Source organism: Stegodyphus dumicola, chromosome 1, assembly GCF_044657685.1.
Source record: "Stegodyphus dumicola isolate Sdum_Otavi_A_Nest chromosome 1, ASM4465768v1".
In the NCBI taxonomy this organism is placed as follows: Eukaryota; Metazoa; Arthropoda; class Arachnida; order Araneae; family Eresidae; genus Stegodyphus; species Stegodyphus dumicola.
Genome location: NC_140768.1, coordinates 146,602,438 through 146,620,372, shown reverse-complemented (window position 1 = coordinate 146,620,372; position 17,935 = coordinate 146,602,438). Strand labels below are relative to the sequence as shown.

Below are 17,935 nucleotides of genomic sequence, written 5' to 3'. Positions count from 1 at the left end.
GTAGTGCGAGACAAATGTTTAAGAGAAAGCAATATCGGAAAAGTAAGAATACAAGGGCACATGCATTTGAGTAAATGACTATCTCAAATAACTTGTATTGAAATTGAATAAACACAATTCACCATTATGTTAGCTGTAACCATAATTCCACACTCTTATCGCTTTCCAGTAATTTTGAGAAACAGAAAGTACTAGAAATATCTCACAACCGGTTGAAAACTATAAAAGGTTGGAAAGAGATCATTTCAGTGCAGTTGCTTAGGTACTGTTTTTACGAGTTGTTTAGTTCAGTGTGAACTGAGATATCCGAGTTGGCTTTTTCTAGCTATCGAAGATAACTCTCTTTAGATGCACTTTGCATTGCATTATAATAGTTTGAAGTGTTACTACTGATTATACTCCGTGATACTGTGAACACGTGTTGGAATATTTCTGTGGAAAATTCCAGAGTTCTGAAATATTTCTTTTGATAAAAATAAATTTTTATTGATCTATTACTGGACCTGTGCATTCAAGCTACTACAAACATGTATGCACGCAACAATACTATTTTTAAATTCAAAGAGATATATATATTAGCAGGGAAAAGAAACAATCAAAACGACAACCAATTTTATTAACACCAATCTAAAAAATAAATAAATAACTAAACAACTAATAACTGCTCACACTATCATGCACAACATGATTATGAAAATATATCTTCTTTTTAATACTTCAATTAGTTTTTTACTATTTAATTATTATTTTTACTATTTCAACAAATAAAAAGCTAAACTATTTTGACCTATTTTCAAAAACATTTTATTAACAATGCATTTATTACTTTTAAAACAAGAACACTATTATAACAGATTAAAAAACATTTAATTTGAGAGTAGCCAATAGGCAACAGTATCAGCCAAAACCATATAAAAAATGGGTTTTATCTATATCTGGCATTTTCACATAAATTCACATAACTAAGTATCAAATAAAATATGCTTCACTGGAAGTATCAGGTTCAACTTCATATATGAATCATTCTATAGAAAACTGGTTAATTTCTGATTACCTGCACTTCCCTCTCAAAAAGTTACAAAAAAGTATTCATGAGGCACAGCAATATGTTACCAAAATATTTATGTAGAAATCCATGATGTCACCAACAAGTATTTATGTGGCAACCCAGGTATGTGTGGCGGCCATGTGTGTTTTGGCTAGTGTGTAATGGTGAGTTTTGGCAATACTCTTGTGTCTTTTAAACCAAAAATGGATTGCTGTGTACATGGTGGAGAACAATAATGAAGAAAAAGAATTTCTAAAAAAAGAGAAGTTTTATTACTAGTGTTTCTTGATTTTTACATTTTACTGATTCATGTAGGGAATTCTTTTAACGGATCACCGTTTTGAAGATGGCTATTGCTTTTTATGCATTAGCTTGGCAAAAAAATAGTGGACAACAAGTTTGTGACTTTTTGGTGTTCATGCAGATATCAGAAAGTAACAAAAACTCTTTGACACATAACGTCTTATAATAGGAAATATCCATTACAAAATTTACTGAAATCATGTCACTAGCAATTTTTTTTTCAAACATAACTGAGAAACAAAACGAAGAAAATACATGATTTTAATGTTCAAACATAACATCCAGTACAAAAATTTCACATGAAAAGAATGTTCATTTCAGAATCAGCCTCTAAAAAACAAGCTTTGTGTTGAAAGCAAAAGAGATATAGTGTTGCTATGTAATGAAACCCCCTCCCCTGGAGATTATTCAGAATTAATTCTTTGATGAATGTGAACAGTTCAATGCACTTTTAACCCTTTGACACGCACGATATAATTTTTTTAACTAAAAACTCTAGAAATTGAATATTATGATCCTAGAGACAAATAATATATGAATTTTAAAAAATCTACTCTTGCCCATTGTTCTGTGGGTGGTGGTCGCACTGTGAAACCACCACGCATCTAGGACTTTAAAACTTACCGAGGTAAGTAGGAAAAAAAACTTACCGTTCTCCGTGCGCGTTTCCAATAAATGACGAAATTCACAAATTTAAAACAAAATGCATGTAGGAGTTGCATAATACATATATTTTTCACATTATTTTACAAAGTAAATCATCAGAAAAATTTAAAAAATAAACACTTATGTAATTTTTCTATAGCAGTGAAAGTACCTACATAATAAGGACATTCGGCTGCATGGATTAACAAACTCAGTAAAATAAGGATAAAAAAAGACTCAGTGTTTTTTTGTTTTTTTTATTTCAAAGAACAAATATTTTTGTGACACTGTTCAAAGCATGTTTTGTCTTTTTGGTATGTGCATGCCACATTTCACGTTTTGCCACATGTATCCTCTTCTATGAGGTTTCTTCCTTGTGCTACAAAATGTACACTGATTGGATCTAAACTTCACTGGTGTCCAGAGTTATTTAGTTTCTTTTCATCTGGCACATGACATTTGTGGTTTTTTTATGTTAATGAGGAGGGGCTTGGTCTTTCTGGCTTTGATACGGATCATTTGTTTCCCATTCATACTTATTTTATTCGTATATCATCTCAAAATATTCAGAAAATATTTTTAATTTAAATAAAACTTTACACGATTTCTATTTTTAATTACACCAAAGTATATTTACATTAAATTTATACCACAGGAAATAATTTATAAAATCACAATACTAGCTTGGGGAGCAAGTGTGTTGGGGTCAGAGAAAAGTCTCTGGAAAAGAAACGACCTTTTTACTGGGCAGGTGCATGTATTGTTTAGTAATAAAATAATCTCTGATTTCAAAACCCCTTATCTATATCCGGGTAACACTAAACATTCCTATTTGAGAAGCAAGCAAACGCCATTGTGAAGAGCAGTGGTTTCAAGGCGCGACCACCGAGCTCTAGAGCATTGTGACACAATGCTCTAGTTCTGCAGTGGTCACGCCTTGAAACCACAAAGCAAATGCCATACATGTAGAGGGTTTTTTTTTTTTTTTTTTTTTAATATGCAGTTTAATTATTGCTATTTTTTATTGTTTATGATAGAAATCATGATGTGCGATGAATAACTTTTGAAATTTAAAGTTGTTTATATTAATAAAAGGAAGTTATTTTGTCTCATTGAAAATGAATTTTAAAAGGCATCGATTTGAAGTACTAAGACCTAAAACATGTATGATTCTGCAGTCATTTTGTGTTATTTAGAGGTAAAAGATCAGTAATCAATTGATTTTCACTCAAAAATTTTGGAAGGAAGAGGAGAAAAAAATTCAAAATTTGGTGGTTTCAGGGCGCGACCACCGCACATCAAAGGGTTAAGAGAATCTGACTTAAATCTTTCTTCCTCAAAATACACATATTTTGTATTATTTTACTGCAAAGGTATTACTCAAAATTAATAAGTAAATAATAAAAACAATGTAACAACCATTGCATCATCTGTTTAAAAAAAATAAGTAAAAGAACATGAGATCGAAATTTTTAAACAATCTAGAAAGAAAATAGTTAAAATCATTAACTGAAGCTTGTAACTTTTTGTCAATATTGAAGAATTGAAAAACACTTAGTTCAACAAGTAAAGAAGTTTCTAAGCAATTTTAGCATACTAAAATTTAAAAAATTAAAGAACCATCACTGACCAGGAACTTCATTTTTAAAGTAAGATTCATGTCTTTCAATGTAAAAAGAACTTTGAAGCTTTGTTTGACTAACGAATGAAAATTTACAAGCAAGTGGAAAGAGTTATAAATTTCTAAGAATAGTACTGAATATAAAGACTTATAAATTAAAAAAAAGAAGTTTTAAAACATGGCCTATGTAAAAGTTTTTTTCAAACCACTTAGCACATTTCAAAATTTCTCCTTTATATAATTAATGATTAGGATAAATTTATAAAAAAAAAGAAGAAAATGAAATAAACTTATTACCTGGTTATTAGTAATTCTGTCCACAGTTGATCTTTTTAGAGGTGCAGTAGTAGAGTTCTTTAAAACATTACAATAAATCATTAAAATAAATTGAATAAAGTACAATTTTAGCAGATAAAATATTAATCAATAAAAAGACAGCAAAGATAGAAGCATACACACCATCATAAGTTTTGTTTCATGTCCAGTATACACTACTACACCTAAACACAAAAAAATCACTTCATTAAATATATTGTTAACAAATGATACATACATTAATTACATTGTTCAACACAAGTGCACGAAATTTTAAAAAAAAAAAAAAAATGCTTTAAACGATATAATTTCACAGCAGCATTTGTTTATTTCATCAGCAAAGGCCTATATACACTGGTGGCCATTAAAATAGCAGTACCACAAAGGACATATCCGACAGATCTGAAAAAATTTTCATATGTATAGCATGGAGGAAACATGCAGATGATTAGCAAATCAGTGCATGTGCATATCGTAGGCATCAATAATATCTACTAGAAATTATATAACAGAAAAGACAGCAGGTTTTACTTATGGAAATAATGTTTGCCTGTAGTTTGTTTTCATAGAAAGTGTCAGTAAAAAAAGCCAAAATTCAAATCAGCATATACTTGAATTTAACACAAGGCAACTATACTGTACCATGACTGTAGCTTAGCTTATTACAAAACTGCTACTCTAAAAAACTGACTGGCCATATGAAAGTTGATTCTGCAAATTCATGAAAAACATATGTTCACAACCTTTACATTCCACTCATTCAAGAAGACACACATCTTTTGTGCATGGCCCATACAAGTCACACAGTTATAGCAAAGAATTTGTAAGGAAGAAGAAATAAAGCTTCGACAGCACAGCAACGCCAAGCGGAAACCCGGTTTGGCATGGTCTGTGTATATCCAAAAGGCAACCTTTTCAGGGCCAAAGGCAAGTCTGGTTTATTCATTTGCGCATGCGCTCTGATGATCTACGGAACCACACATCTGACTGTTTCCTGAAGCGCCATATTGAATTGTTGTTTTGATCGTGGAAATCGGATATTTTCAGCGATGGATTCTCCAAAGATGATCGATGAAGAAAATTTCAAATGTGAAAGGTATGCAAAATTGTTAATTCTTATTTTATAATGTATAAAATGTCTTAATCGTTAGCATCACCTCACTTTAAAATATATTTCCTAATTTATGATGATTTGTAAATGATGGTAATTTAGTTGTGAAATGCTTTTACACTAAACATACTTCAACTTGTAAAAGAAATCAAAGGAATTGGATCCTATTCCCGTATTAAAACATCTTTTTAAGTAAAGCAGATTCATGCCTAATCTATAAAATAATAATAATCGCCCCCCCTTTTTTTTTTTGAGTGAAATTTGATTTGTCAAATCTCATTTTTCATGCTCTTTCATTCGACGTAAGAATTTTTTTCACGAAAATATGTTTCCATTCACTGTGTAAAACTTTTAAGTTTAGGTTATTCGAACCTTATAAGAAATTATTTCAAGTTATTATTTATTTATATTATTCATTATTTTACTCGTAAGGACTTATTTCATTGAATTTTATATGTATAAATATATGTTCAAGATTTTCTTTGAAAGGTCTAGAGGATATTACATTTTTAGTGCAGAAATAAATTACATATGTAAATCAATTATCATGATATTTAACTTTTTGTGAAGGATAACCTATTTCTAAACCATTTGCTATATATCTAATGTTTTTTACTGTGATCATGAATTTTTAAATGAAATGACTTTAATAAGGTGATTTAATTTATTTTTTTAGGCTGAAAGGTCCTTCACCAAAAGTCTTTGCACGCTGTGACCTACAGATACCTACAGAGCTGCTTATAGTTATCAGGAACACTGAGCCTTTGAATGGCAATGATGTAAATGATATGGAAATTGATGACCCTCTATACCACATTGATGACAATAAAATGAGTAATACTGATGATAGTGCATCTGTTTCAAGCACATCATATGATGTATTTTCACAAAATTCTGGGTACATTGCTAAGAGGGCATTAAAAAAATTTCCATGTAGTTTATGTGAAACTCTTCTTCTGAGTAATAAATATCTGGGTGAACACACTATATTTTTGTATTTTAAGGAATTTGATAGAGTAAAAGATGGATTGTCTTACCCTTCACATCAGTTGACTCTTACTGTCTGTGAAATGGGAGAAAAATTTGTACATTTATTTAATGAAATATGCAGTCATAAAGAGGTGAAATCCAAAATAATATCCCAATTGAAACTCATCAATCATGAATGGCTTACATGTCATCTTCATGCGATAGAGATATGGGAATATATTGTCAGCTCATATACTCAGCTTATGAGTTATCATAAGCTGAAGGATATAAATAGCTGCCTAAAAAATAAACCTAAAGCCTCTACAAAATTAAGTAAACTGAAATAATGTATTTATTATATACAGTGTGTATACAGGTAATTTGGATTCCGAACAAATTTTTATGATTTTTGTTATGCTATATCTATAAAGCAATTTTGTTACTACTAAGTTTTAGCTTATTACTTAAATTGCTCATGTCAAATTCCAGAATGAATGCCATTTTATATGTAATTACATAATTGCTGTATGAAAATAATTACAGTTGAATCTAGAATTAATGGGTCGTCTGAGATTTCAACAAAAATTGTGAAATTGGACTAGTGAATCGCATTTGAAATAAGCAAACGTATGTTTCAAATATTGTGAAATGAAACATAAAATTTATGTATACATATAGTGAAATGAAGATCTCTTTCTACATATAGTGAAATGAAGTTACATATAGTGATATTATCCAAATCTCTTTAACAGTTTGTAGATGCTTTTATTTGTGATCTATGAAGTGAAAACACATCAGTGGTCAAGTTTCCTGGTTGGTTGAATCATAGCGGAGTAAATTATTTGAAAATATAATCAACATTATTAAGCTGAATTTTTTATGTCATTATATGCAATAATAAAATATACAATCAATTTTGTTTCGGAAGTATTCGGTTGTTGCTGTAAGATTTATTCATGGTTTACATATCATGAATGTGAATATTTTAATTAATATTTTTTATCATTGTAATTTTATTTATTTTAAATAAAATTAATTTGTTTAAAATAACTGAAAAGCTTATTGTTTAAGACTATTAAGTATTATTATTTTCAAATTAGCAAAACTTATTGTGTAATTTTCGTTTTTAAAAACACGTAATTTTCTTGCTATGATCAAAGAAATCTCTGATAAATTTTGTGCTAAAAATATGTCATAAAAATCTTAATTTCAGTACTGCGCATAATTTTTCAGATTCCCAAGCCATTTGTCTTTTAACTATTTTAGTTTTATATGTAAAGCAACTTTTGATGCATAATAAGCAATCTAATTTAGAAATATTTCTGGAAAAAATTTAATTTTTATTCATTTAATGTTAAAAATGTTATTTTACTTAGCAATCTTTTAATGTGTAATCATTTTAGAATAAAAGAAATTTAATTATTTTTAATAGTTCATAGTTCAAGAATATTTTCACTAAATGTAGTTGTAAAAAAAAACTGAAATGATACATTTATTATTGTATATATAAATATGACAAAAATATAAATTTTTGAAAAAGATTCTTTATTTCAGAGTAGTAATATGATATATTCCATAAGCTGTAATCTAATATTAGTTAAAATAAAATGTAAAGGGAATGTTTCGTCAAATCATTTTTGTTATAGTTTAATTTAAAAAAATCGTTAACTGTAAAATTTGCTTAATTTAAAATCTAAAAATACAATATTTTCATGTCTTATATGAAAAAGGAATAATCATGTGGTAATTTCTTTTGTCATGATATAAAAATTGTGTGTATTTAATACGAAATTGTTTGCATATAAATAAATTTTTTTTCATTATTTTACTTGTGTTGTCTTCACTTTTTACTCTAAAAAATCTTCTACATATATTTAATATTTAGCTAATTTTTATAAGAGATGAATTTAATTGCTGTTCAGCATTTTAAATTTTCTCCTGTCAAAAAAAAAAAAAAAAAAAATTTTTCCTTCTGATAAGTTTTTCACAATAGTTTTCCTGTTTAATACTATTGTATTAATAGTATATTTTTAAAAATTTCTAAGTAAAAATAATAATGAGTAATTTAAAATGCCTAAAATTTGCACTAAAGCTGCTAAGTAATAAATCAATAATTAATTATTAGAAAAGGTATTTAGATATATCCAAGGAAAAGAAAATTAAAGCTATGAATTATTAGAAAAAACTTTAGTAAGAATTTTTAAGTAGCTTTCCAAGTCAGTATCCAAAGTTATCCAGATCTATTGTAGTAGTAATTACTTAAAATCAAAGCATATATTAATTTTATGAAATATAAAGTTTGAAAATTATAAAACGTATCTTTAAAATATGCTACAACTTAGGATATTTAAGAAGCGTATAAATCGAAAATTAATTCGAAGCAGAGAATTTTATTAAGACGAATTATTCGTGAGCGAATTTCACTTGCACCCTGCGCCATTGCTTCACTGCTTCGCTCAGACTAGGCTAGACAAGATGAATGCAACGATCGAACCGGTTTACATTATGTCTATGGGACCTTTTGTTCTTCTCCCTTACAAATTCTTTGGTTATAGTGTATCATAATAATAAGTACCTACATAGAATATATGGCACTGTATACAGATCACAAATTGTTTTGCGGAAGCATTTGTTGTTATAATTGTGTATTAGACCACACATGGGGATTCACAAATGGCATGATGTCAAATGCATGTGTCCTTCCTTATACAGTGACACCATGGGGATTAATTTTTTTTATTTTGAATTAGGGATCACCATATCAGCAGAGCACCTACTGTTATAGCATGGGCTACCACTGAACAGAATTCGTAGAATAATTATATCCAATGTACTTTCACCAACCAGTGTTACATCATAGATATGCTACAGCAATGATTTCTTCATATCTTCAAGACCTCCACAACAATAATTTATTTGAATAGTATTCAAAAGTTGTCAGTTGAATATACTATAAATTTATGTTTCTTTTATTAGATCAACTGGATAAATTATTAAAAATAAAATAAAAATGTAAATAAATTATTTTAAGATACGCATTTTCAAAACCTGGCTATATTTGAGGTCACAATGAAGACAAATTAAAAATTTTAAGTTTTGCAATACTAGCTAAGTTTGCATGGACAAAAAAATATGGGTACTATTCTGTCAAAGCAGCATCAGTTAAAAATGTCTCCCTTTTTTTTTTTTTTTTTTTTTTCCAGCCAACTGTTCCTAAATAAAAAAACTGTGAAATAATAATAGAGTTTAAACAGGCAAAAAATTAGTTTTATTACTTAAAAATAAAAAAAGTAAATTTTTCTTTTCAATTTTTTTAATTTAGAATATCCTATATACAAATGTAAAAAAATGAAATTCAATCTAAACTGGTGGCATAAAATTACAGATATCATTCAATATTGCAGAAAAATTTCAGTTTTTAATTATAACTGACCCCTTATAAATTCTATGAAATACAACTCTAAAAGGTAGCAAGCAGTGCCCTGCAGGTGTTTATTTCGCTCCATGGTTAGGGTATGGTATACAGCTTTGAGGTGTACAAAATCAAAATTATAACTGCGATTCACAGTTAAATGCTGATAACCTTCTTTTTCTACTTTCTTAAGTAGCATAACAGCCTATTACAGGCCAATGCCATCTCAACAAGCCTCCTCCAGCAGATCCGATCAGACATTACAGTCCACCAACAATTGTAAAGTCTTGAGATCTGCCCCACACAATCTATCCATCTTATGCGAGGTCTTAAATCTTTTTCTGGTACCATCTACACTTGCAAAGGTCACCTTTTCAACAGGGTTCAAGGTGTCACATCTAAAAATATGTCCAAGCCACGATATAAGATTTGATGACTCAGATAATATAAAATTGTTTGTATCTTCTACAAGTTTCATAGTTAAACAAAATTCCCCATCTGTTATTTTCTCTAACTGTGCCATATATTTTTTGGAATACTTTTATTTCAAAGATTAGAAGTAATGTTGATAACCCATATTTCTTAAATCCCCTTTCTTATATCTTTTCCAGCAGAGCAAAAATATAATGCCGTCATCTGCAGTGTTTACTGAATGACAGTCATCAATGTTCTAGCACAGCAATCAGAAACAGGAACCAGAAAATATTCTTTTTTTTCATGGCATAAGCATTCGAATATTTACTACTTCAAAACAACATGTCAAGCATTGTTTTTTTCTTTCTGCAAAAAAGACTCTTCTTTTATGAGACATCAAAGTATTTGCATATAACTCCCTCAAGTAGTTTTTCCAATCTGCAGTTGTATTACAGTTGATTTCTAAATGAAGTTCACAAAATTCAATTGATGTCAGTTCCTGACACCACAGACAGATACAATGATTGGCATTGAGGAAAGAAAGATTTGAGCCTTCAAACCATGTTTTGGTTCTCGACCTCTTCCCCCCCCCAATAAGAATGTATGTTAATGGCATATAGGAGCTTTGTTGGAGTTAAATGTTATCTTCAATGGATGATTCTGAGAACAAAGTCTCTTACTATGAATTATTCATTTGTCCTGAAATAATCTTGTGGCAGCATCTTTGTCATTAGTTACTTACCAAATTGTGCAATCTATCTTATTTAAAAAAATGTCAAAAGCTAAAAAATATTCAAAACAATGAGCGATAACATTTTAAATAAAAGCTAGAAATCTCAAGCCATGATATTTCAAATGTAAACAAATTCTCGAGACATGATATTTGGTGCAGTTGGGGCATTTTTAACTTTTATACCAAAATAAGTAAGGAATATAATGTGACAAAACAGATTTAAATTTTTTTGGAAAAATTAAGGATAACTTATAACAGTAAAATTTACATAACTCATATTACACAAGCTGTTACCTGAAAATAAATTCACAAAAAAATATGAATAAAAACTGACCAAAAACCCAGTTGGTATTCCTCATTTTGGCCCCTCGTAAAAGTAACTGGTCAGCTCCTAAAGGTAAAGCTCTATAAAAGGAAATTAAAAATAAATTGCAACATTCTATTAACACATAGTTCTAATACACTTTTCACACAAATTTGTGAACAAAAAATACCTCAATGTAATAGAAAGAAGAATTAAGAACATCATGCTTACTGTTTACCACTTATTCTAAGATTCCCAGTAAATTCATATAAATGCCTGTTGGGAGGTTCACATTCTATGGTGCCGCGCAGACGCTCCAAGTCCCTCGGTGTTAGCCAAGGTGCTGTTTGTGGAAGACCCTGCCAGAGGAAATCAAAATGATGCAAAAAAATTACAAAGATAGCAATATTTATTTCCTCTTTAAAAAAACTCTTATAAAGAGCTGAAATCATACAAGGAAGACAACCAGATGGTTCTGTGCCAGACACATAATATATGACAATAGAATCATCTTTTATTTATCAAAATAATACTATGAATATTCATAAAAACTATCAACTAACATGACACAAATCAAGAGTGTGGTGTAGTGGCCGAACCTGCTACCCAAAACCCCAGTTGTAATGGAAGGTTAAAATGAATTCCAAACTCAAGTTATAAACAACATGAATTTTAATGACAAATGTAACTTAAACATGCAAGGTTAATAATGATCTGGGACTTAAATACACTCAAACCAGTAGTTTCAGAAATTGTTACAACAGGAATGTGCTAGGTCAACAGCACACCCGAAAGGTCACAGCTCAAGAGGATAAAAATGCTCATAGCCCCAGTAGAAAAGACCAAGCAGCCGATGCTCTTCTGAAACCTCCTTCCTTTCTTGCTCTAAAAACATGATTGCACTTCAAGATGTCACTATTCCTTCACTGAATCGAGGGGATTCCTCCTCTAGTAGGCAACCACATTCCAATACCGGTGAAAGAGTTTTCTCCCAGGAATTGTTGGGGTGACCTGGGAAGGTGAAACCAAAATAATTAACAATTTAACCTTGTCCCAACTGATTTCTCCTCTGTATGAAAAAGGCAGGAGTGCATTCTGAGTCTGGTTCGCCACAGCAAAACCACACAAGTTCCATCTACGCAACCTTGTCACAAGTGCAATTAAAAGTACCATGTTTTCAACCATAAGTCAAGGTCTTAAGCCAAAAATATTCTCTAAAAAGTCTAATCAAGATGATCAATTATGTTGAGTTTAAAAAAAAAAAAAAAACTTATATTTACTAAGTTAATAATTATTTTGAATCCAACAACCATACATTTATTAATTTGCATGAAATAACAAGTAAATACATTAAAAGCTAAAAAAAAAAAAGAAAAAAAAAAAAAAGAAAAAAAAAAAGAAAAAGAAAAAAAGAAAAGAAAAGTTTTTTTTGGCTATCTACATCCTCAGTTTCAATAAACAAAAAAGTGCTTTTTCCCATACGTAACATGGATGAGTCAGTTTCTCTTAGAAATATTCCACGAAAGCATTCCTCCCCTTCGACAGATTACTCTCATGTAGTTTTGCTATAACCAAATAAATTAAACAACATACAAAAGAATTTTAATGATTCTGACATATTTTTGAGGATGCAGGCAATAATAGCCAATCTATATATGCAAGTATCTCACATGTGTTTGAATACACATGGAATTACATGCTTTAAATTTTTCTATCACTCAACTAAATATTTTATGTTGGCTACAGAAATATAAATATCAGCAGGATAATTTTTTTTTCCTTCATAAAGTTCATTTTTTCTTGTAAAATGTTACTTTTCATTATCATCTGTGAACAAGAGATTTACCTGTAAATAAAACTGTCAAATAAAATTTTTTTCACCAATTTGTCAATGAATTGGCTTAGGGGTGTAGATAATCCAAATACCAAATTCAGTACTTTATGATCATCTGCACTCCACTGGAAAGCATTCACGTGGGAATGCACACTGTTGCCCAATCTGCGACATCGCAAAAATGTACATACGTGATGGACCAGGTACGTGCACACATGCAACAGACGAATGTCCATTTCCAGTGAAGGCCATATATTCACCTTCACATTCAAGTGTTTGCTTTTATTCCATCGAATGCTTTTCTTTTTTGGGGGAGGGGGGTAAGAAATTGTAATGGGATTGTAGAAGTTGACAAAGAATAATAAAAATAGTTGCATTTCTTCAGAAATATGGCCTTTTGGCTAAGAATAAGAGAATGCAAAAATTTTCATTCAGTGTCATAGTACTTCATTAATGATCGAATTTTATAGATCAAATTTTGTATGCTGATGCCAAATCTGTTCTATTCTCTGATGTCTTTTTATATGAAAACAGATCACTGCTTATAAGGGAAAAGAACACAATGTACACAATGAAAGATTTTAACAATTTTATCATTTTTTAAGTAAAAAGAAATCAGTATGCACACAGGAAGAACTAGCAGTGTGGTCAGTGCAATGTTGAGTTTTTGAAAGTCTTTGATGTTTTCTGAAGCTAATACAGATCGCTGTATGCACGGAATAAACAGAGCAAAAAAAAAAAAAGTTTCATTATTGATGTTACCTGAATTTTTATTTGGTTGATGCTTAACATAATTCCTGGTTACACAGCTATTGTCTTTCGCATCTTAGCATAGCAAAATTTAGATGAGAATGGATAGCAACGTTTTGGGAGTGGGGGGTGGGGTGGATAACCATTAATTAAATTCTATAAAAAGTTTATAATAGGAAAAATTAGTAATGGCTAGTGCTGGTGATATTGCTTAAAATAAATATATGCTGACAAAACCTTTCTTTTTTAATTGGCTTATTCTTAAATAGCGAAATCATTCATCATCATCTGAAATTTAAATGTTCATTTATTTCATTTTTATTTTTTGCTGCTGCATTGTATATTTTTGTTCCACACACTAACTACACCAACATACAGTAACCTTAATTTTTTTTTTTTTTTTTTTTTTTTTTTTTTTACATTGAGATTAGACTCAATTCACTTAAAGCAGAAATACACACTGCACTGTGCATGATGTGCCTGTTATATTGATTTTTTGAAATCCTGCAACATCAAGTTCTGGCCAACAACATTACCTGTTCTTAAGATAAATTTTTATTCTAAGACAGTTTTCAATTCTTTAACACATTTTTCCTTTTTTCAAAATTTTCTAAATACTGGATCAATTATACCCCACACATACCTAAAATTATTAATTATTAATTGGATAAATTCTTAGGTTAGGCCACTCTGAGAGCGCTAGGAAGTACAATAAATTATTCTAAAATTAGACTGAAGGTGACCACCATGACCACAAGTCACCACTAACCAACAAGCTCGAGATCATGATATGACATACTAGAGTAATTTCAATAGCTTATTAAAATGAAATTAAACCAAAAGATATCCAGAATTTTAAGGCCAATAGTCACTTGTAACTTATGAGTTAATAGCTACTAGCACTCAACATATAGGTCACAAGCGTGAATGGTGTAGTAAATAAATTACTCAGATAAATGAAAAGGTATGGTAACCATCAAGATCACTGGCTACAGATGATCTTGATGTTGACAATAACTAGAAATCAACCCACAAGTCCCCAGAGTGATGTGGTGCAATAAATCAAGACTAATCCAATAAACTAAATCCCATTAGTGACAGACAATAATAAAATCCATTAGTCATCAGTGATATAGATATGAGGTTGCTTTAACTATATATATACACAATGAAACCACTTTTCCATAGGTAACCGAAAATGATCAAGGTCTCCAAGTTGCCAGGTGGATATGTCCACTGAATACTGGTAGTATGACTTGGGTTTGAACACAAGAAAAAACGACTGGTGCCCAGGTGCTTTCAAGAATTTTCCATGTGCATGAATATTTTTCCTATAAATATGAAGCATTTTCTATTAAAAACTCACCTATAAAGGCATTCCTCCCCTTATACAGATAGCCTATGCCTGCTCTGCTGCATTTTAAACAAATTGAAAGTGATCAGTATTTTTAAGAAAAACAACATTATAAAATTCATTTCCTAGGACAAAACAATCTGAAATCATGGGCACTTATTTTATACAGATTTCATTGCATTTTTAACCAGCACCATTGAAGTTTTCATAAGTAGAAGAAAACAAGTTTCTTTTTGCATTATATATTGGAAAAATCACATACAAAATAAAATCAGAGTACAAACCTGCCTGATCTTTAAATTTGTCTCTCCATCCAAATTTGCAGTTTCTATATAACACATAGCATGGGGTTCACTGAAAATTTCAAGAAAATATTATTTCTGCAAACATTTTTGAAATATTATACAGTCTAGCAGTTAAGTAATAAGACTGAATTTATAAAACAAAAGATAAGAATATTATTAGTTTTATATCGAAAATGTACATAAAAAAGTAAATCAAAAAAGAAGAAGAGAACAAAAAGTACACCCTCTTTGCACTGATACAACAAATGTTAAGATCTGACAAAACCTGAAATGATTATCTGCATGTTTTTTATGCGGGTACAGGCAAGCAAAGACTTAATGTAACAGTCCTTTGGATGCATTTCCTATAGTCAAACAGGTTAACCTGCGCACAAACACACACAAAAAGAGGGGGGGCACTCTATGTTTTAAATTCTGATATTATGACCAACAAAATTTCACTTGCCTTTTTCATGTCTCGAAAGCGCAACTTAAGATATATTTTAGATTTACATATAGTATTATTTTAACATAGATATATTGATACAAAATAGGACTGCCTTTGAAATGACATACCTATTTTTTTTTTCATATTTCGATTCTATGACTCAAGTTCTGACAAAATATTAAATTTGGTGAGAAACTTACCGAGAAATTCAAAAATTTATCTTGGCATGCTTTTTTCAGTTTGTGCCAAGCATAATTCACTCAGCAAAATTTATAAATTATGCTTACCTGTTTTCCTTTCCATTTCATTGTACACGAGCAAAATAAAATCACATATATTTTGAGAAATTTTGAACAAAAAGCTCTAATTTTTTTTGCATTTATGCTTAGAAATACATCTACTATTAAGATGATGAATAACTCAAAAATATTTTCAAAAATTTATAAAAATTACTAAAAATACAAATTTTAAAAAGAATTTTATTTGAAATGTATCTAAATTTTGAACTGTGAAATAAGGAATCAGGTATGTTTAATAAAAAAATTGGATATTAATAAATATATACCAAATTCAATTAATATTGTGGAGCTAAAGTTTTGAGAGATATTTTTTTCAAACTACTTGTGTAATTTTTACAAAACTTGGCACTTTTTCATAATTTGAGTCATAAAATCAAAATATGAAAATAAATAGGTATGTAATTTCAGGTAAAGTCTAATTTTTATGTCAGAATAGTTATGTTAGAACAATAGTATATATAAAATTAATATATATCCTAAACCGTGCTTTGGAGACATGAAAAACACAAGTTAAATTTCATCAATCGGCTTAGTAGAATAGGAGATATAAAATTGTTCTTTTTTTCCCCCCCGGGGGGGGGAGGGTACAGATTGTACCATTTTAACAGTAACTTCAGTTCTGAGATTAGAAAATACTGCAGCAGAACAAATTCAAGGAGTAAGATGGATGGTCAATTATACACATGTTTTCTGATAAAAAATTCCTGGACAACTACTGCTTGCTGAAATGGTGCATTATCATTAAGAAAGAACGAACAATGTGCTAAATATTTGATCTAAAACATTCCAACTTAAAAATTGCATTGCCAATTTGTTCCTCAAAAACAAATTTTTGATTAATAATTTCTTTGCATTTGTAGAAATATGTCAACATTGTCTTAACACTTGGCTTCTGAAGATGAAAATTTTTTCCTGAAATTAAGAGTGTGACTTCTACTCAGAACTTTAGTTATCAGGTCATAGCTGAAATATCATGTTTCATGTTCAAAAGCAATAATGTAAGAAATTTTACTTATTCTGAAAAGTTTTAAATAGTCTTTTGTGTCCTAAACACGTTTTTGATCATCAAAGAATTTCGCAAAAGCTGAGAAGTGTTTTTTTTTTTTTTTTTTTTTTTTTTTTTAATTCTCCCACTAAAGAATGACAAATCATCTGAGCAGTACTACGATTATTCTCAAACAATATTCTTCAACCACTTTCCGCAATGATGTTGCTGAGAGGCAACTTGCTGTACTGCCAAAATAGGCAACCCATGACGTTCTCAAAATGTAATGATGTAGCAACTTAGGTATGCACACATGCGCAGCAGATGCGAATGAAAATCATTCACGAGGCAACTTGCTGTGTTGCCAAAATAAGCAACTCATGACATTTGTAAAATGTAATGATGTAGCAAACCAGATATGCACACATGCACAGCAGATGGGTGCCAATCACCTTCAAATTCAATGGCCATTAATGTTTGCTTATTGTTGCACTGAGTGCATTTTGTTTTTTTGTAACAAACTGTAAAGGGACTGTGGAGTTTGCTGGCTGAAAAAGACAAAGACAGTATTTCTGCTTTTCAGAAATATAGCATTTTGCCCAATAGTAAAGAATGAAAAAATTCACATTCCATGAAGTTGTACTTTGTAAATGATTGAATTTTCTGGATCAAAATTTGTGTGTCGATGGCAATTTTGTGCAATTATCTGATTTTGTTTAAAAGGGAAAACAGATTATTATGTATACAGGGAGAGCAACAGCTGTACAATGCAAAATATGTGCAGTTCTCAGATATTTTTCTTTTTTTTTCTTTCTCTCTCTCTCTCTCTTAAAAAAATACATAAGTATTTCTTCATGTATAAGGTATTTTCTTCCTCCTTTCTTCATGCCTTCGTGATGTAATGGTAGCACATTTGGCAAGTATTCGAGAGGTTAGGGTTTGAGTCCCGACGAGGGCATTGCACATTTTCCCCATCACTCGTTTAAAAATATACTAATGACTTTATAGTTGCACCCAAACTTTGTGAATTTCAGATTTTTCACTATTTTGTAATTTCTATTATTATGCGAATTTTGTCATATAAGATGAGAATAAAAGAATATCAA

The 17,935-nt window shown here is 30.0% G+C and overlaps 1 protein-coding gene across 1 annotated transcript in view; it reads right to left on the bottom strand.

Annotated features, from left to right (window-relative positions):
- Window positions 1–17,935, bottom strand: part of ATP8A (ATPase phospholipid transporting 8A1) — a 242,488-nt gene that overhangs the window by 185,929 nt on the left and 38,624 nt on the right. The window contains exons 7-11 of the mRNA XM_085821693.1: window positions 15,098–15,167; window positions 11,107–11,234; window positions 10,906–10,976; window positions 4,077–4,117; window positions 3,915–3,971 (exon numbers count right to left, since the gene is read on the bottom strand). Coding sequence (XP_085677819.1) covers window positions 3,915–3,971; window positions 4,077–4,117; window positions 10,906–10,976; window positions 11,107–11,234; window positions 15,098–15,167 — 367 coding nt within the window. The remainder of the gene's footprint in view (window positions 1–3,914; window positions 3,972–4,076; window positions 4,118–10,905; window positions 10,977–11,106; window positions 11,235–15,097; window positions 15,168–17,935) is intronic.